We start from the raw sequence: 21,974 nt of genomic DNA, 5'->3' as shown, positions 1-21,974 counted from the left end.
GGAGGATGCCAGTTCTGTTGTTGCCACATAGCAAAAGTTGGGTTGTGGATCAAGAGACTCCATCACAAAGATGATGCCAATGGACAAGATGAGGTTAATAGACGTGTGAGGTGTGGAGAAAGGTAAGTAAAAACAATAATGCAATAGATAAAACTGGAGCGATTTACCGCAATGCATTGCTGCAATGAGTGCATCTGTAAGGATGGGATGCAAAACATTTTTTCACCATACCTTTGTACAGGTGACAAAAATAAAATGATTCATTGATTTATTTGGGATGGTAAAGGGGTTGCACACTAATGGTACAAAACTGAGTGTAGGGATCTTGATGTGCATAGATTGCTAGAGGTAACGAGACTGTTAAGTTAAATGGACAAGAAAGCATTTGTAATAGTTTCCTTTATATTTCAATGTATGGAATGCAAGATTAGGCAGATAATGATGTGACCATACAAAACACTATTTAGAATGGAGTTTGACTACCACAAGCAACATATCACATTACAGGAGACATATGATACCCTTGGAAAAAGAAAAGTCTAATTTTAAAATGTTAGGGCTATTAGAAAGACTGAATAGACTGCTTACGTATACTCAGTTGCCATTTTATTAGATACACCTGAAACACCTGCTAATTAATGCAAATATCTAATCAGCCAGTCATGTGGCAGCAACTAAATACATAAAAGCATACCGACATGAGCAAGAGGTTTAGTTGTTGTTCAGAACAAACATCAGAATGGGGTAAAATATGATCTTAGTGACTTTGACTATGGAATTATTGCTGGTGTCAGACAGGGTGGTTTGAGTATTTCAGAAGCCACTGATCTCCTGGGGTTTTCATGCACAACAGTCTCTAGTGTTTACAGAGAATGGTGCAAAAAAACCAAAAAAAAAAAACCTGTGCTTGAAAATGCCTTGTTAATGAAAGAGGTCAGAGGAGAGTAGTCAGACCGGTTCAAGAACGTGACAGTAACTCAAGTATCCTCATGTTATAACAGTGGTGTGCAGAAGTGCATCTCTGGATGCCCCACACGTCAAATCTTGAAGTGGATGGGCTACAGCAGTAGAAGGCTGCAATCGTACACTTAGTGGCCATTTAATTAGGTACAGGGCACAAATAATAAAGTGGTCACTAAGCGTATATTCGAAAAGAGGAAAATTGAGGAGATTTAATTCTGATGTTTGTCACTAGAAGGGAAAAAGACATTAATAGATGACTTGGATGGGGGATAAAGAGAATTTTCTAAAGTATAGTAAGGGACTGGAACTCTCTTGCTAATATTAAATAGATATTTTATTGATCCCAAAGGAAATTACAGTGTCACAGTAGCATTACACGTGCATATATTAGAAGAGAATTAAGAAAGAATAAAAATAAGTTACCTTAAGAATAAGATGTACAGGAGTCACAAGTCAAAGATTACAAGATCACTCACTTCCCCAGCTATAGGTTGACTCATTATAGAGCCTAATGGCTGAAAGTAAGAATGACCTCATTTTGCACTCTTTGAAGAAGCGCAGTTGTCTTAGTCTATTACTGAAAGTGCTACTCTTTCTACAATCTCTGTTGCATGAAAGTGGATTGGGAAAACCAGATCAGTACTGGACCTCAAGAGAGAGAATTTGTAGAATGTCTAAGGGATGGCTTTTTAGAACAGCTTGTTGTTGAGCCCACTAGGGGATTGGCTGTGCTGGATTGGGTGTTGTGCAATGATCCAATGCTGATAAGAGAGCTTAAGGGTAAGGAAGCCTTAGGGAATAGTGATCACAATATGATCAAGTTCACTTTGAAATTTGTGGAGGAGAAACTAAGTTCCAATGTGTTGGTATTTCAGTAGAATAAAAGAAATTACAATGGCATGAGAGAGGAACTGGCCAAAGTTGACTGGAAAGGGACACTAGCAGGAAGGACAGCAGACCAGCAATGGCTGAAGCTTCTGCAAAAAATGAGGGAAGTGCAGGTCAGATATATTCCAAATATGAAGAAATTTTCAAAGGGAAGGAGGACACTACCTTGGCTGACAAGTGAAGTCAGAGCCAAAGTAAAAGTAAAAGGGAGGGTATACAAGGAAGCAGAGCTAGTGGGAAGATAGAGGATTGGGAAGCTTTTAAAAACTTGCAGAAGGAAACTAAGAAGGTCATTAGGAAGGAAAAGATGAATTATGAAAGGAAGCTGGTGACTAATATCAAAGAAAATACTATATGCTTTTTTAAGTATATAAAGGGTAAAAGAGAGTCAAGGGTAGATATAGGACCAGTACAAAATGATGCTGGAGACATTGTAATGAGAGATGTGGAGATGGCAGAGGAATGGAATGCATATTTTGCATCAGTCTTCACAGTGGAAGAAATCTGCAGTATACTGGACATTCAAGAGTGTCAGGGAAGTGAAGTTTGTGCAGTGAAAATTACGGTTGACCAGGTGCTCAGGAAGCTTAATGGTCTGAGAGTGGATAAATCTCCTGGACCTGATGGAATGCATCCTTGGATTCTGAAGGAAGTAGCTGGAGAGATTGCAGAGGCATTAACAATGATCTTTCAAGAATCGATAAAATTCTAGCATTGTACTGGATATCCGGAAAATTACAACTGTTACTCTGCTATTTAAGAAGGGTGGGAGGCAGCAGAAAGGAAACTATAGACCTGTTAGCTTGACATCAGTGGTTGGGAAGACGTTTGAATCAATTGTTTGGGATGAGATCACGGAGTACCTGGAGGCACATGACAAGATCGGCCAAAGCCAGCTTGGTTTCCTGAAAGGAAAATCTTACCTGACAAACCTACTGCAATGCTTTGAGGAAATTCCAAGCAGGGCAGACAAAGGAGATGTTGTAGACATGGTGTACTTGGATTTTCAGAAGGCCTTTGCGGCAGATGAGGCTACCTAGCAAGGTAAGAGCCCATGCAATTACAGGGAAGTTACTAGCATGGCTGGAGCATTGGCTGGTCGGCAGAAAATAGTGAGTGGGAATAAAGGGATCCTATTCTGGCTGGCTGCCAGTTACCAGTGGAGTTCCACAGGGGTCAGTGTTGGAACCACTACTTTTTACGATATATGTCAATGATTTGGACTATGGCTAAATTTGCCGATTTTTACAAAGATAGGCAAAAGAGCGGGTGATGTTGAGGAAACAGAGAGCCTGCAGAGAGACTTAGATAGTTTAGGGGAATGGGCAAAGAGGTGGCAAATGAAATACAATGTTGGAAAGTGTATAGTCATGCACTTCAGTGGAAGAAACAAACAGGCAGACTAATATTTAGATGGGGAGAGAATTCAAAACACAGAGATGCAAAGGGACTTGGGAGTCCTCGTGCAGGATGCCCTAAAGGTTACCCTCCAAGTTGAGTCATTGGTGAAGAAGGCAAATGAAATGTTGGCATTCATTTCTAGAGATACAGAATATGACAGCAGGGATGTGGTTTTGAGGCTCTATAAGGCACTCGTGAGACCACACTTGGAGTGTTGTGTGCAGTTTTGGGCTCCTTATTTTAGAAAGGATATGCTGACATTGGAGAGGGTTCAGAGAAGATTCACAAGAATGATTCCAGGACTGAAAGGGTTACCATAAGAGGAACATCTGGCAGCCCTTGGGCTGTATTCCCTGGAGTTCAGGGGAATGAGGGGGGATCTCATAGAAACATTCTGAATGTTAAAAGGCCTGAACAGATTAGATACAACAAAGATATTTCCCATGGTAGGGAATTCTAGAACAAGAGGGCACAACTTCAGGATTGAAAGACATCAATTTAGAATTGAGATGCGGAGAAATTACTTTAGTCACAGGGTGGTAAATCTCTGGAATTTGTTGCCATGAGCAGCTGTGGAGGCCAAATCATTGGGTGTATTTAAAGCAGAGATAATAGGTTCTTGCCAGGGCATCAAAGGGCATGGGATGAAGGCAGGGGAGTGGGGATGACTGGAAGAATTGGATCAGCCCATGATTGAATGGGCAGACTCAGTGGGCCAATGGCCTACTTCTGCTCCTATATCTTATGGTCTTATAGTCATCCATCTACAGTGCCTTTCTACTGAACAACAAATCAAATAATGGAAGGAGATTTGGAAACACATTTCCAAGGTGATGATGTTGATGAGGGACAGATTTATTTCACTATTAGAAGCTTGTGTTCACTATAAAAATAACTTATGGAATTTTGCCAGATCTCTTTACTGCAAAGTACAGAGTAGTTTGCTTTGTGTACATTTGGTTCCAGTTCGACAGAATTCTATAAATGCTGACAAGTAAACTATTCCTCTCTAGAAACTTATAAAGTAAGATATTTTGTTGAAACACTTTTGTTCTTTTGCACTACATACGAAAATAGCAGCAGAAAACTGAAAGTCGTCATTGTGTCACATTGGAGTTCTTTAAGAATTGCTTTATTTTTACTGGGTGGGAGAGGCTGTGTTTGACACCCTATGAAAATAATATTTTAAAACAATTTTCATTTGATGAAAACAACAATTATAAATACTCACTTTTGAGCAAGAATTTCAATACAAATCGCTTGTTATCTTAATGTTTTGCTGAAACAGCATAACTTTGGTTTTCCCTCCTGATGTGTTTCATTATACTTGATGAAGAATGTAAGGTATGGGCTCTTTTAGGGAAATAGAACTTTGTTTCCTATATGTTGACAATATGCTGACAAATGTTCATCATCTCAACAACGGTAATAAGGAAGATTAACAGCTGAGCCACTATATATATCTTTAATGTTAACAGTTTAACTTAATTTACATGATATTGTATCAGGCCTTCAATGGATACTTCAACAATTCTACAAATCTGACTTAAAAGTGGTGGTGAATAGTGTTAATATAGCATGCTTCGGAACAGTTGCATAAAATATAAAAAATCCTTATTCATTCATTTACATAACACTATCAATGACTCAGATTGAAGTTTGGAAAGATCACAGATATGCTTTGTAAGCAAACATGAAAGCTTGGGAACTGCCCAAGCATTGAAGATAAGATTTTGATACTGCGATTTCACCTCTCACTAAACAAGAATACTTCCTCTGCATTTTGTCATGATAAATCTTTCCTGGCATTAGAAACTTTATTGCCAGGGATAATTTATCAGCTTACACCAGGTAGTGTAGAAAACCATACCCCTCTCAAACAGTTATATCATTCTGGATATTTTTGAGGGTCGTGTCTTCTCAGCAGAATACCACAAGTATGGCACCACAGTTTGCTCACCTGCTTAGGGCAGGGGAAAAGAATGGGAGACCTCCAGTAGTAGATATTTAAGTAATTACAAAAATTACTTCGGGATGGTACATTCTTTCCCTAAAGTTAGGGTCAAGGATGTCAGAGAGAACCTGCTCTGAAAGGGGAGGTGAACAACCAATGGTTATGTATATCAATGCCAATAATATAGATTGAGAAAGGAATGATGTCCTTTAAGGTGAATGAATAGAGTGAGGGAGTAAATTAAGAAAAAGGATCTCCAACACAGTACACTTGGGATCACTCCTGAGACTCAGTAATAATATAACTAACTCAAAAAGCATTAATAATAGCTTTAAAAAAAAGTTCTTAAGTCCTGGCAGTTGAATTGTAAAGCCTAATGGCATTGGGGAGTATTGACCTCTTCATCCTGTCTGAGGAGCATTGCATCGACAGTAACCTGTCGCTGAAACTGCTTCTCTGTCTCTGGATGGTGCTATGTAGAGCTATATCATGGATATATATATGGTGCTATATCAGAGGATTTGTTGTGGTACACTAAGTTCTATGGCGACTGTGTAGCAACTCCAATAACTTGGATGGTGAGGCAATGCCATTCCTTTCAGTTCAGTGGAATATGACATTGTTATGGGAAAAGTGACATATTTGTATTTTAATAATAATTTGACTTTGACTGCAACCTTCTGCAAATTTAGATCATTGCAAACATACACATCTGACATCTTTGAGAGTTGCTAACTCTCATATTAGACACAGTACATGCACTTGCAACACTGTGTGTCAGACAGAGTGGTCAGCAGCACTGGGGCTCCACAGGGGACTGTCCTGTCTCCCTTTCTCTTCACCATCTACACCTCGGACTTCAACTACTGCACAGAGTCTTGCCATCTTTGGAAGTTTTCTGATGACTCTGCCATAGTTGGATGCATCAGCAAAGGAGATGAGGTGGAGTACAGGGCCCCCGGTGGGAAACTTTGTCACATGGTGTGAGCAGAATCATCTGTAGCTTAATGTGAAAAAGACTAAGGAGCTGGTAGTGGACCTGAAGAGGGCTAAGGCACCGGTGACCCTTGTTTCCATCCAAGGGGTCTGTGTGGACATGGTGGAGGATTACAAATACCTGGGGATACGAATTGGCAATAAACTGGACTGGTCAAAGAACACTGAGGTTGTCTACAAGAAGGGTCAGAGCCGTCTCTACTTCCTGAGGAGACTGAGGTTCTTTAACATCTGCCAGACGATGCTGAGGATGTTCTACGAGTCTGTGGTTGCCAGTGCTATCATGTTTGCTGTTGTGTGATGAGGCAGTAGGCTGAGAGTAGCAGACACTAACAGAATCAACAAACTCATTCATAAGGCCAGTGATGTTGTGGGGGTGGAACTGGACTCTCTGATGGTGGTATCTGAAAAGAGGATGCTGTCCAAGTTGCATGCCATCTTGGACAATGCCTCCCATCCACTCCATAATGTACTGGTTAGGCACAGGAGTACATTCAGCTGGAGACTCAGTCCACTGAGATGCAACACTGAGCATCATAGGAAGTCATTCCTGCCTGTGGCCATCAAACTTTACAACTCCTCCCTCGGAGTGTCAGACACCCTGAGCCACCCTAGACTTATTTCCACTTGGAATAATTTACTTATTATTATTTAATTATTTGTGGTTTTATATTGCTATACCTCTACACTATTTTTGGTTGGTGCGGATGTAACGAAACCCAGTTTCCCTCAGGATTAATAAATTGTGTCTGTCTGTCTGTTAACGTCAGAGGTTCAGATTTTAAGGCATGCAGACTACAATTACATAGAACATAGAAATTTACAGCACATTACAGGCCCTTCGGCCCAAAATGTTGTGCCAACCATGTAACCTACTCGAGAGACTGCCTAGAATTTCCCTAATGCTGTCTATTTTTTCTAAGTTCATGTAGCTATCCAAGAGGATCTTAAAAGACCCTATTTTATCCGCTTCTACCATGGCCACTGGCAGTGCATTCCACGCACCCACCACTCCCTGTGTGAAAAACTTACCCCTGACATCTCCTTGGTACCTATTTCCAAGCATCTTAAAACAATGCCCCCAAGTGTTAGCCATTTCACCCCTGGGAAAAAGCTTCTGGCTACCCACACAATCAATGCCCCTTATCATCTTATACAACTTGATCAGGTCACCTCTCATCCTCCATCGCTCCAAGGAGAAAAGACCAAGTTCACTCAACCTATTCTTAGGGCCAAACTGTCCTGAGCCATCAGAAGAGCAAAGCATGCACACGCCCAGCAAATCCACAGCCGACAGCGGCGACTTGCCGCGCATGTGGATGGGCATCCAGGACATCACCAATTACAGGACAACATCACCTGACTGTGCAGGTGATGCCTCCCTCCCAGATGCGCTGAATAACTTCTACGCCCGTTTTGAGGCGGAAAATGATGTCCACCCCTCCTACAAATGACCAGGTACTGTGTCTCACCTTGGATGATGTGAGAAGAACCCAGTTCAGGGTCAACCCACGGAAGGCTGCTGGACTAGACAACATTCCTGGTAGAGTGCTCAGAGGATGTGCAGACCAGCTAGCAGATGTTCTCACTGACATCTTCAACATCTCTCTGAGCAGCGCCACCATTCCAACGTGCTTCAAGACCATCACCATCGTCCCCGTGCCAAAGAAGTCTTCAGTGTCCCACTGACCCACGACTGTGCTGCAACACACAGCTCGAACCACATCATCAAGTTTGCCGATGTCACGACCGTGGTGGGTTTCATCAGCAAGAACGACGAGTCAGCCTACAGAGAGGAGGTGCAGCGGCTAACGGACTGGTGCAGAGCCAACAACCTGTCTCTGGATGTGAACAAAACAAAAAAGATGGTTGTTGACTTCAGGAGAGCACGGAGTGACCACTCCTCGCTGAACATCGATGGCTCCTCGGTAGAGATCGTTAAGAGCACCAAATTTCTTGGTGTTCACCTGGTGGAGAATCTCACCTGGTCCCTCAACACCAGCTCCATAGCAAAGAAATCCCAGCAGCGTCTCTACTTTCTGCGAAGGCTGAGAAGAGTCCATCTCCCACCCCCCATCCTCATCACATACTACAGAGGTTGTATTGAGAGCATCCTGAGCAGCTGCATCACTGTCTAGTTCAGAAGTTGCACCATCTTGGATCGCAAGACCCTGAAGTGAATAATGAGGTCAGTTTATCTAACTTAATGCTTTTCAAATGCTCCAGCACATCCTCTTTCTTAATGTCTATATGCTCAAGCATTTCAGCCCATTGTAAGTCATCCCTTCAATTGCCAAGGTCTTTTTTTACTGGTGAATACTGAAGCAAAGTATTCATCAAGTACCACTGATATCTCCTCCAACTCCATGCACACGTTTCCACCATCACACCTGATTGGTCTTATTCTCACACGGCTCATCTTCTTGCTCTTCACATACTTCTAGAATGCCTTGAGGTTTTCTTTAATCCTGCTTACCAAGGCCTTCTCATGGCCCCTTCTGGCTCTCCTAATTTCATTCTTAAACTCCATCCTAGCAACTTGCTATTTTTTAGAGCTCTAGCAATACCTAGTTTCTTGAACCTTTCATAAGCTTTCTTTTCTCTTCTTCTTAACTAGATTTTCTACATACTTTGTACACCATGGTTTTTTTAACTCTACCATCCTTTCCCTGCCTCAATGGAGTATAGCTATGCAGAACTCCATGCAAATGTTCCCTGAACATCTGTCACAATTCTACAATGCATTTTCCTGAGAACATCTGCTCCCAATTTATGCTCCCAACTTCCTGCCTAATAGCATCATACTTCCCCCTACCTCAATTAAATGTTTTCACAACTTGTCTGCTCCTATCCCTCTCCCACACCATGGTGAAAGAGATAGAGTTGTGGTCACTACCTCCAAAATGCTACCCCACTGAGAGATCTGACACCTGACCAGGTTCATTACCCAATATCAGATAAAGTACAGCCTCTCCTCTACTTGGCTTCTCTACATATTATATCAGGAAACCTTCCTGAACACACCTAAAAAAACTCCACCCCATCTAAACCCCTTGTGCTAAGTAGATGATAATCAATATTAGGAAAGTTGATAACTCCGATCACAACAACCCTATTATTATTGCGCCATTCCAGAATCTGCCTTCCTATCTGCCCCTTGATATCCCTGTTACAATTTGGGGGAGTCTATAAAAAACATCCAGTATTGCCCCTTTCCTGTTTCTGACTCCCACCTACACTGATTCAGCAGACAATCCCTCCATGACTTCCTCCTTTTCTGCAACCGTGACACTATCCCTAATTAGCAATGCCACACCTCCACCTCTTTTGTCTCCTTCTGTGTTCTTTTGAAAACATTTAAAACCTGGCACACTCAGCAGCCATTGCTGCTCCTGAGACATCCAAGTCTTTGTAATGACCACAGTTCCATATATTGATCCATGTTCTAAGTTCATCTGCCTTGTTTATGATACTATACAATTTAGTATAGCTATTCATTCCCACAGCTCACTGCATTGTATTTAGTACTATTCGCCCTTCTTCTCTTCCTCATACCATCCAACTCCACCTCCTACTAGCTGAATCATTGTTCCTGACACTATACACTCAGCTGTGTCAACTATCAAAACAAAATTGCTTCCTCATGTGTAACTCCAAACTTACAGATTTTTCTTGTTTCACAGCTTGAACGCCTCCTGCTCTCTCTAAGCTCATCTAAGCAGGATCAAGGAATTGGTAAGGAATGAAAAAAAGAATGTGAGATAAGCCTACAGAGAATTATAAATGCAAGAGATTCTAGAAATGCAGGATGAACTCAGCAAGTTAGGCAGCATCTGTAGGGAAGAATAAGCTACAAATGTTTCAGGCTGAGTCGCTTCATCAGTGAGAATCATATCACAGACCTTCATTAGATTATGAATAAAAGATTATCAAATATTAAAGTGAGTCATTGGCTAAATGAGACAGGAGTAATTAGAGTTTGGAAATGGACATGACAGCTAAATAGTTCTTTGCTCTGTCTTTATGGAAATTGTGTAAGACTACATATCTAGCATAAATGAAGAGATCAAAGAAATTACATTGGTATAAAAACTAGCATTGAAGGCAATAATAAAAAAGAATGTCCCCTGGGCATGTTGACTTGCATACTAGGGTGTCAAAAAGATGGCTATGGATAGTGTGGTTAATTGATTGTCAGTTTCCAATGTACCATACCCTCTAATGTGATTTCTAAAATTGGAAAGTAGCAAGTATAACTTGTTAAGAAGCTAGGAGAGAGAGAACAGGAAACTTTTTACCAGTTAACTTTTTCAGTATTTGGGAAATCTATAAAGGACATAATAACTGGACGCTTGAAAATATTTAAGGAATTGGACATGGCCAACTTCAGGAAATCGTTTTGAAAAGTATTAGCACTTTCTGATGTTGAGCAGTAGGTGGTGTGATTTTTGATGAACTATCAGAAGATTCTTACTAATTAGTGTTTTGCCCTCTGGCTTCCCATCCAAACTTCCATTAATATGCGCTTGGAAGCTGAACAGCAATTTGCTTCTACGGAGGCCTCTCGCAAATATCATCTTCCCGCCACCCGCATGAAGCTTTTCACCAAGATTTACTTACGTATAGAACCACCCAAAATTTTAAACCAAGTTCAAACCTATTAGTTTCAATAAGGACGCTGAAACCTTGCTGAATAAAGAGAGTGCGGAGAAACAAAGTGGGAGTTTAGCATCAAATTCCGATTTCTAACGTTTGTTGAAATAAAGCAAATATAGATTTATACCAAGCCCAAAACTAGCTAATAGAAATAATCACAGAGAGTTTGTAATAATTAAAAACAAAACGGCAGCTGCCGGAAATCTAAACTGAAAACAAACGTGGGGAGAGAAGCAGAGTCAACATCTGAGATCAAGGACCCCGACTTAAAACAAAACTAGTTTCATTGTGTGTGAGTTTATATTCTGTATGTCTGTATTGAGAACATATCACAACTGTCTTCGCAAACGATTCTTGGGCTAACCGCTGCCGGCACAAGCACATACCTCGGAGACGATAGTGGAGATGTACTGCTCCTTACTGTACTCCCATCCATCCAGACACGGCTCCTGTTCGATCTCAGACATGTTGAGGAAATCTGGGTCGGGGAATGTCTGCGAAAGGTTCAGTATCACGTCCAGCCGGTACCGAGTGCACTTGCTGCGCTGTTGTTCGGGACCCTGGAGAGGGACCGTCCTGTTCCTCCATGCTTCGCTGAGGTTGAGATTCTCGGGAATTAAGCAGCGATGTTCTGGGACATCTCCGACGAAAATTATGCTTAATCCGGAGAAACCATTCGGAATGACGCTGACACTCAGAAGGGCGAAGATGAGTTTCTGATGCGGTCCCCAGCCTGCCAGGAAAGCGGTAACTTCGTCGTAATCCCGCATGTTAATGGCAGCTACCAAATAGACAGCGCCTTTCTTCTGGAAATTTGAAGCATTTGTTGATTGTGGGCGGTCCAGTAACACCAGAAACATACCTCCCAACCTATTTGCATCATTACTGAATTCAGGTAATGACATTTCACTCTGCTTCGTCATTCAGCACAACTACACGAAACCATTGTAGTAAGAAACCACTCAAGTCTGTTTTGCTTCCCCCAGGGTCAAATCTTAATACATTTTATTGACAGGAATCAATGACATTAATACTGGGATATTCAATGTCATCACTGAACTTTAACTCACAAAATACACTGTAGATGCTGGGGTCAAAGCAACACGTACAACACGCTGGAGGAACTCAACAGGTGGGGTAGCATTCATGGAAATTAACAGTCAACGTTTCGGGCCGAGACCCTTCGTCAGGACTGAGGAGGGAGGGGGCAGGGGCCCCATAAAGACGGTGGGGTGAGGGTGAGAAGGAGAAGGCTGGTAGGTGCCAGGTGAAAAACCAATCAGAGGAAAGATCAGAGGGGAAGCAGGGAGGGGATAGGCAGGAAAGGTGAAGAAGGAATGTAAAGGGAAAGCACTATGGGTAGTAGAAGAAGGCAGAATCATGTGGGAGGTGATAGGCAGCTGGAAGATGAGGCAGAATGAAACTGGGATGGGGGAAGGGAGGGGGAGGGAATTACAGGAAGCTGGAGAATTCACTGTTCATACCAAGGGGCTGGAGACTACCCAGACGGTATATGAGGTGTTGCTCCTCCAACCTGAGTTTGGTCTCATCATGGCAGTAGAGGAGGCCATGTACGGACATATCCAAATGGGAATGTGAAGCAGAGTTGAAGTGGGTGGCAACCGGGAGATCCTGTCTGTTGTGGCGGACGGAGCGGAGGTGCTCGACAAAGCGGTCCCCCAATCTGCGTCGGGTCTCACCGATGTAGAGGAGGCCGCACCGGGAGCACCGGATGCAATAGATTACCCTAACAGACTCACAAGTGAAGTGTTGCCTCACCTGGAAGGACTGTTTGGGGCCCTGAATGGTGGTAAGAGAGGAGGTGTAGGGACAGGTGTAGCACTTACGCTTTCAGGGATAAGTGCAAAGGTGGGAGATCTGTGGGGAGGGACATGTAGACCAGGGAGTCGCGGAGGCAATGATCCCTGCGGAAAGTGGAGAGGGGTAGAGAGGGAAAGATGTGCTGGGTGGTGGAGTCCTGTTGAAGGTGGCGGAAGTTGTGGAGGATAATGTGCTGGATCCGGAGGCTGGTGGGGTGGTAGGTGAGGACAAGGGGAACTCGATCCCTGTTGTGATGACGGGAGGATGGGGTGAGGGCCGGTGTGGGAAATGGAGGAGATGCGGGTGAGGGCATCATTGATGACGGCAGAAGGGAAACCACGATTCTTAAAGAAAGAGGACATTTGAGATGTCCTGGAATGGAAAGCCTCATCCTAGGAGCAGATGCGGCGGAGACGGAGGAACTGGGAATAGGGAATAGGATTTTTGCATGTGGCAAGGTGAGAAGAGGTATAGTCGAGGTAGTTGTGAGAGTCAATGGGTTTATAGAAGATGTCAGTGGACAGTCTGTCTCCAGAGATGGAGACCGATAGATCAAGAAAGGGGAAAGAAGTGTCCGAGATGGACCAAATGAATTTGAGGGCTCGGTGGAACTTAGAGGCAAAGTCGATTAAATTGACGAGCTCAGCTTGGGTGCAGGAAGCAGCACCAATGTAGTTGTCAATGTAGTGAAGGAAAAGTTTAACTACAGTTGAAATACAATACAATGCACTGCTTTATATATCTTGCCTCCATATATCTCTCTGCCTGAGGGGGCGGGATGTGCTTCCAAATCAACTCCTCGTGGATGTGATCGTCCTGGCGAGTTCATTCTCAATCAATCACAAACAAGAGAAAATCTGCAGATGCTGGAAATCCAAGCAACACACATAAATGCTGGAGGAGCTCAACAGGCCAGACAGATTCTTTGGAAAAGAGTAAACAGTCGACTTTTCAGCCCGAGACCCTTCAGCAGGTATAAAGGAAAAAAAAAGATGAGTAGATTTAAAAGGTGAGGGGAGGGGAGGAGAAACACTAGATGAAACGTGGGGGGGGGGTGGTGGAGGTGAAGTAAAGAGCTGGGAAGTTGATTGGTGAAAGAGCTACGGGGCTGGAGAAGGGGGAATCTACTAGGGGAGGACAGAAGGCCATGGAAGAAAGAAAGGGGGGGGTGGGGAGGAACACCAGAGGGAGGTGATGGGCAGGCAAGGAGATAAAGGAGATATGGTGAGAGAGGGAAAAGGGGATGGGGAATGGTGAATGGGGCGGGCATTACCAGAAGTTTGAGAAATAGATGTTCATACCATTTGTTGGAGGGTACCCAGACGGAATATAAGGTGTTAATCCTCCAACTTGAGAGTGGCCTCATCGCGACACTGTTTCTTCTGAACCAATATCTCATTGTGAAGTGTCACTCATACTACCTGTCACAAGAATTCAATTCAGCTTTCTTGATGGAAATTCACATCCCACTGCAGTGTGATGTGAAACCTGCATTCAAAGACTATATACTGTACTCAATATACACTAGTCCACAGCCTTGAAAAGGAATACCCTGGGGCCTTTATCATCATTGCCAGTAATTTCAACCAGACCAACCGCAGTATGTTATCAAAATAATACTAGCATGTCTGCTGTCCCACTAGGGGCCCAGACCTCCTTAACTATTGCTGTATGCCTGCAGATCCACTCAACACACAAAAAATGCTGGAGGAACTCAGCAGGCAAGGCAGCATTACAGAATAGAGTAAACAGTCAACATTGCGGCTGAGACCCTTCATCAGGACTGGAAAGAGATAATAAGTCAGAACAGCAAGATTGGGGGAGTGGAGGAAGGTGTACAAGGTGGTAGGTGATGGGTAAAACTGTGAGGGGGAAGGATGAAGTGAAGAGCTGAGAAGTTGATTTGTAAAAGACATAAAGGGCTGGAATTGGGGGAATCTGATAGAAGAGGGTAGAAGACCATGGAAGAAAGGGAAGGGTGAGGAGCACCATAGGGAGGTGATGGGCAGGTGAGGAGATATGGTGAGAGAGGAAAACCAGAATGGTGGGGGGCAATTATTAGAAGTTTGAGAAATTTATGTACATGCCGTCAGTTTGGAGGCTACCCAGATGGAATATAAGGTGTTGCTCCTCCAAACAGAGTGTGGCCTCATCATGGCAATAGAGGAGGCCATGGAGGGACATGAGGATCCAGTACAGAAAATCATTCAGTGCTGACTGAGGAAACAGATGAGCTTCTACATGACTGCTTTGAGTTGATAGACTGATCCACATTCAAATACTCAGCTGCCAGCCTTGATGTATAACCACCATTATGAACTTTATCAGCAGGTGTATTGAGGTGTAGATAACAAAGAGAACAATCAAAATGTTCCCCACTGGAAATCATGGATAAACAGGCAAATCCACTCCCTACTGAAGTTTAGGACCACAACATTCAAATCAGATGGTATTGACCATTACAAGAAATTGAGATATACCCTTCATAAAGCTATCAGGGATCCCTCCTGGCACTTATCCTTGTAAGTGGAACAAGTGCTACACCTGCCCTTACACTTCCTCCCTCACCACCATTCAGGGCCCCAGACAGTCCTTCCAGGTGAGGCAACATTTCACCTGTGAGTCGGCTGTTGTGGTATACTGCGTCTGGTGCTCCAAGTGTGACCTTTTATATATTGGTGAGACCCGATGCAGACTGGGAGACCGTTTTGCTGAACAACTATCCTCTGTCTGCCAGAGAAAGCAGGATCTCCCAGTGGCCACACATTTTAATTCCACATCCCATTCCCATTCTGATATCTCTGTCCATGGCCTCCTCTACTATCAAGATGAAGCCACACTCAGGTTGGAGGAACAGTACCTTGTATTCTGTCTGGGTAGCCTCTAACCTGATGGCATGAACATTGATTTCTCTAACTTCCGTTAATGTCCCTCCTCCCCTTCTTACCCCATCCCTTATTTATTTATTCCCCCCTTCCCCCTTTTTTTTCTCACTCTGCTCCTCTCACAATCACTCTTTGCCTGTTCTCTATCTCCCTCTGGTGCTCCCCTCTCCCTTTCTTTCTCCCTAGGCCTCCTGTCCCATGATCCTTTCCCTTCTCCAGCTCTGTATCCCTTTTGCCAATCACCTTTCCAACTCTTAGCTTCACCCCTTCCCCTCCTGTCTCCTATCATTTCATATTTCCCCCTCCCCCTCCTACTTTCAAATCTCTTACTTTCTTTCCTTTTAGTTAGTCCTGACGAAGGGTCTCGGCCCGAATCGTCGACTCTGCCTATACTTCTTCCTGCCTCAGCCAGTGTAACCAAAGACCTTGCTAACCTTGGACATTCTCTCTTCTTCCTTCTGCCATCAGACAGAAGATACAAAAACCTGAAAGTATGTACTACTACGCTGAAGGATTGCTCCTATTCTGCTGTTGTCAGAATCTTGGATGGACTGCTTGCACAAGAAGATGGAATCTTACAGTCAACTGCACCTTGTTGTGTTCTTGAACTTTGTTGTTTACCTGCACAGCACGTTCTCTGTTGCCTTTACACTTTATTCTGCATTGTTACTGTTTAAGCTGGTTCTTCCTCGATGCACTGTTTAATGATTTTGATACGTGTGAACAGTATGCAAGAGAAAATTTTCACTATTTCTTGGTACACGTGACAATACCAATATCAAAAAAGAATATTGCAGCATGGGGATTGCAGGAATAGACAGAACAAAGTCCAAGGATGTTGAACTTCTTTATCGTAACTTGACTCCAATTTCATTCACCTTAAAAAAATCTCCCACCAGATTTCTCTATCCCAAACATTTCTCATTTTCCATCCCTGGAATCACTCTGCTAAGTGCCTCCTGCACCCTCTCCAATGTAATCACATCATCCTTGTGAAGTAATAATCACAGATCCAAAAACAAGTTGCGATCTAACTAGAGATGGGATAGGGGCACAAGTGAGAGCATCCTGACTGGCTGCATCACTGTCTGGTATGGGAACTGTACTTCCCTCAATCGCAGAGAGTGGTGCGGACAGCCCAGCACATCTGTAGATGTGAACTTTCCACTATCTAGGATATTTACAAAGTCAGGTGTGTAAAAAGGGCCAAAAGGATTGTTGGGGATCCGAGTCACCCCAAACACAACTGTTCTAGCTGCTACCATCCAGGAAATGGTACCACAGCATAAAAGCCAGGACCAACAGGCTTTGGGTCAGTTTCTTCCACCAGGCCATCAGACTGATTAATTCATGCTGATACAATTGTGTTTCTATGTTGTATTGACTGTCCTGTTGTACATACTATTTATTATAAATTACTCTAAATTCTACATTGCACATTTAGACGGAGACGTAACATAAAGATTTTTACTCCTCATGTATATGAAGGATGTGAGTAACAGAGTCAATTCAATTCATCCACTCATCCTCCTTCAAGGACATGATCCCTCCTTTATCCTTGAATGGTCTTACCCACTCCCTAGTTACCCTCTTGCTCTTGATGTATAAAATACATTGGAATTTCTTTAATCCTACTTGCCAAGGGCTTTTCATGACCCGTCTTGGCTTCTGAATTCCCTCCTTGAGTTCTTTTATGACTGCTTTGTAATTCACAAGGACTGTTTTTGATTTTAGCATCCTAAACCTTACACATGCTTCCTTTTCATTCTTGACTAAGTTTACCATCTTTCTCAACTTACTTCTCATTGGAAAATACCTGTTCTGTGCTCTGTGTGGTTTATCTACATGTCAGAAGTGGGCTTTCTCAAAAGCAGATTTTTCCAATTAACTTGCCCTAGTCTCTGACTAATAGTCTTGTAATTTGCCTCACAAAAATTTAATACTGTCCATACAATCTGAAATCAGAGGGAGTTGTGATCGCTATTCTCTAACTGATCTCCCAATGAAACGTCAGTTACTTAGCTAGGTTCATTACCCATTTTTGAGCAAAATTTTCTTGCTTTCTATTAAATGCAAAGTAGTTTTTGTATTTTCAGCAAACACCTTGTTATATATAACAGAATATGTTGTAAGTTAGAACAGAAATGAACTGAATACTGACTGTGATATTACATTAGCAAAAGCCTTGCAATAAAATGCACAACTGCAAAGCTATAACTGAATGGTCAAAGAGGTTTAATAGGCTGATATAATCAGTAGCTAAGTTTTTTTGTGTGCATCCAAAGCCTGAGGCATTGTTTCAGTGATTCAAGTTAAAATCCCAGCACAGTATTGAGGAATTTAAATTCAGGTAATTGAAGTATTGAATTGCAAGTAATGCTTAGAATGAAACTACTGAATTATTGCACTTCCGATTACACCCTATCCTTGTTATATGCGTCTTCAGACAATGCAGTTCAGTCATGCGAGGAACCCATTTCTACCAATGTCTCCTTATATGTATCCAAAACTCAGTTATGCGAGGAGCTCTGCTTTCCTGCCAGTACAAGTCAGGTGCGTGCACCTCACAATTTCACTCCCACCAGTCTCGCATTGGTTTTGGCAAGGTGTGGATGTGCAATCTTGCGCTCTTAAACTTTTGTTGGTTTTACCCACAGTGCAGTGATTTTGCACTTGAAATATTTAACTATGCCTCCTAAGCGTCTGATGTCATGTCCTGGGCCATCAGCCCAGCGGCAGAGAACCACTTTAACACTTGAAAAAACATTGGAAATTATAAACAGCATGGCATCAGGCGACGGTTACACAGCTCTGGGATGCTGCTGCTGGGAACAGAATCGTGCCTTTAAAGTTCTTTTGTTGCTTGACAATGCGCCAGTCCATCCTAAATATTTGGACAGCATTCATCCTAACATATCAATGCGTTTCCTGCCGCCTAACACAACAACACTGATTCAACCGCTTGACCAAGGTGTGATGCACATTCAAGCGGTTTTTTTTACGGCGAACTATCTCTCAGATGCTGCAAGTGACAGATCATTTTGAAAATCCCGGGAGTTTACCAATGGTGAGGGAATGGTGGAAGTCGGAACACTTAGCACAAATGGTGATGCACATGGACCCAAGTTTAGAACGGAGTCAGCATTTCAGTCGTTCCCTGCCGTCAACCCTTCTTCCCTGCAAACAAATTTATGCTGAAAAACAAAATGCTGCCAAGCAAACAACCCTGACCACCTTCTTCAAGCCAGTGTCATCTCCTGCTGCCAGCAGTTCTAAGAGTTCTGTGAGTCTTCCTTCACCCCTTGCTGTGCTTGATATGATCCTGACGACCACAACCATCCACCTTATCCATGTAAAGCTGCCCGACACAACAACAACCATTCATCTCCCGGAGCGAAAACACCTGCCACTGTTGGTGAGTACTGTACACCCTAGAATGTTAATTTTCTACGATTTATTACATTGAATATTACCTTAAGTTGATGAAATATAATATGAATGTTGCCTTGTACTGTTTTTGTGTCCTATTGGTATGAAAATGTGAATAAATTACAGATAAATGTATTTAGGAAGCCCTCTGGAACGCAGCCCTATTTTCTCTATTTAAGTAATTATTCACATTATGTGCCGACTGCGAGGAACGTATCCCACGGATATAACGAGGATAGGGTGTATTTTATATCCTCCGTGGAAAGAAATCTACTATTGTTTGTATATTTTTAAATGGTTTCAAGCACACCTGTTTCCTCAATTTCAAGTCAAGTTAAGTCAACTTTTATTGTCATTTCGACCATAACTGCTGGTACAGTGCACAGTAAAAATGAGACAACGTTTTTCAGGACCATGGTGTTACATGACACAGTACAGGAAACTAGACTGAACTACGTAAAAAAAACAACACAGAGAAAGCTACACTAGACTACAGACCTACACTGGACTGCATAAAGTGCACAAAAACAGTGCAGGCATTACAATAAATAATAAACAGGACAGTAGGGCAAGGTGTCAGTCCAGGCTTTGGGTATTGAGGAGTCTGATAGCTTGGGGGAAGAAACTGTTACATAGTCTGGTCGTGAGAGCCCGAATGCTTTGGAGCCTTTTCCCAGATGGCAGGAGGGAGAAGAGATTGTATGAGGGGTGCATGGGGTCCTTCATAATGCTGTTTCAATTGTGGATGCAGCGTGTAGTGTAAATGTCCGTGATGACGGGAAGAGAGACCCTGATGATCTTCTCAGCTAACCTCACTATCCGCTGCAGGGTCTTGCGATCTGAGATGGTGCAATTTCCAAACCAGGCAGTGATGCAGCTGCTCAGGATGCTCTCAATACAACCCCTGTAGAATGTGATGAGGATGGGGGGTGGGAGATGGACTTTCCTCAGCCTTCGCAAAAAGTAGAGACGCTGCTTTAGGAGCCTTGAAGCATATTGTTACATACACGTGACACGTGACTGGGATTGAAGCTATACTGGACTTGAGGTAATGGTCTTGTGATGGTGGAGTGACGTCATTTTCCCACCAGTAGAGGTCGTGTGACAGGTTTTTTTTACAGGGAATAAAAGGAGGACCCCTCCCTGTGAGGCGGGGCAGTTCATGGCTGGATTTGCCAATTTGACTTCATGCCACTGCGTGATTTAATGTTATGATGCAGTTTAGTTGAAAGATGAAGTTTTATCTAATGCCTAAAGTTTAAAAGGTCATTGCCAGCAGGTTCTCTACAATACTGCTAGTTGAGAATTAGTGGAGAGTGAAGATCGGAGTTCGGGAGTTAAAGATCGAGGAGAATCAATTTCGACGGTGAAACAGGTTCGACCTTGTTTGATCCTTATTCGGAAGGAATTCGTTGACTGTTCTCGTGTTAATCCCTGCGAAATAGCAGAAAGGATTGGGAATAGTTCTGTAAAGGAAAGGTCAGTGCCTTTAAGCCGTTTCGTTTCGTAAATTCTTCGTGGGAAAAAGTTCGATCTTGGGAACCGAAGCAACACGACGGAAAAGAGAATTTAAATCGTCTTAAAAAGTTTCTCCCTTAAATGGACTGTGAGCATTTTGAACTTTTGGCAATACTACTTTGAAAAACTGGTTTTGCAACATCGCTTTAAGAACTGTTTAAGTTTCAATGCTTTAAAAACTGTTCAAGCTGCCGCACAGCAGCTGACTTCCGGTTACGTCAGTGATTTGTTTACTTTTGGGGGGTTTGTTTTCAGTGTTTAATAAACGTGTTATTTGTTATATAAACTCCTGCCTAACTCATATATTTATTGTTGCCTGAATCCGTAACAATATACAACAAATACCGGCATTGCCAACAACATCCAAAACTTAGAAGTGAATAAATAAAAGTAGGTTTCTAATATAATTATCTGTATTAAACATTAAAGCAGAAGTTTGGAAGCCAGTTGGAGGAATATTGCAGAAGGAAGAGTCGATAGCAGATAGCATTACCCGAAGGAAACCACTATACTCAGTAGATGATGTGGTTTGTTTCATTGCATTTAATAAATTGTTCTATCAAGAGGAAAATATGCAAAGGTAATTTGATCCTAAGAAGCTAAACATATATAAAATCTATTTCTTGACAATGCCCAGACCGGAGAAAAAAAAGGTCCAGAAAATATATTTCATTAAAACTTAGTAAGAATAATCAAATGCTATTTCATAGATTATCTGAGCATTTTAGAGTGGAGTCCCACTTCTCTCATTTTCACTCTAGGTTATGCAGAAGGATCCATCAGACCATGATGCAATTTATGATGAAATCCTCAGTTGTTTGCTGCTTAAGATCAGTAGTCAGGTGTGTCAAAACGCTTCCTCATGAAGGACCACTGTATTTTTTCCCATTGTTGCATTTTCGCTTAAAGTGAGTACGTCCTTTGCCTTTGAACCTGTATTAATTTTAAAATGTGATAAAAATGGATTTGAACTTAATCTTTATCCGGGTTCTACTGGCCAGATATAGTCAATTATTTCAAATAAATTTGGTGTACAATGTCCTGTGTATGCTACTAAAAAGGGCTTCTTTGGTTTGTTACGAGTAGGAATGCTTCTTTGTCTGTTAAAAGTTTCTCTTGCCGTTGTTTCGCTTTAGAATGGCTGATATGGTAATTGTTAATCAATGGGGAATGTTATTGTGTTTTGTGAGGCTGGGAACTTGGGGGAGGGGTTGCGCGGGCTTGGGGTGTGAGGAGAGTCGGGAGGAGAGACGGACGAGGAAGGTGGACGGGCGCTGGACGGCTCGTAGGACCACCGCGACTGGCGCTGGACGGCTCGTAAGACCACCGGGTGGTCCCAGGGGTGACGACGTGGCTGTCGGATGATTCGTTGATTGAGCTCCTACAATGTGCACTACACTGACTGAACTTTGATAAGTTGGCGCCTTTTGTTTTTTTTCTTTCCTTGTATATATATATTGTAT

At 42.6% G+C, this 21,974-nt stretch overlaps 1 protein-coding gene across 3 annotated transcripts in view; it reads right to left on the bottom strand.

The window, feature by feature from the left end:
- Window positions 1-21,974, bottom strand: part of LOC140739186 (organic cation/carnitine transporter 2-like) — a 69,861-nt gene that overhangs the window by 8,610 nt on the left and 39,277 nt on the right. For 2 of the 3 annotated variants that reach the window (XM_073067234.1, XM_073067236.1), the window contains exon 10: window positions 21,040-21,444. The exons of the other annotated variant lie outside the window; for it this stretch is intronic. In XM_073067234.1, coding sequence (XP_072923335.1) covers window positions 21,372-21,444 — 73 coding nt within the window. In that variant the 3' untranslated portion in view covers window positions 21,040-21,371. Of the gene's footprint in view, window positions 1-21,039; window positions 21,445-21,974 lie in introns of those variants that run through there. 3 annotated transcript variants of the gene reach the window in all.

Source organism: Hemitrygon akajei, chromosome 15 (assembly GCF_048418815.1).
Source record: "Hemitrygon akajei chromosome 15, sHemAka1.3, whole genome shotgun sequence".
Classification (NCBI taxonomy): Eukaryota; Metazoa; Chordata; class Chondrichthyes; order Myliobatiformes; family Dasyatidae; genus Hemitrygon; species Hemitrygon akajei.
Note: the sequence above shows the minus strand (reverse complement) of the source record. Positions and strands in the feature narration are given on the sequence as shown.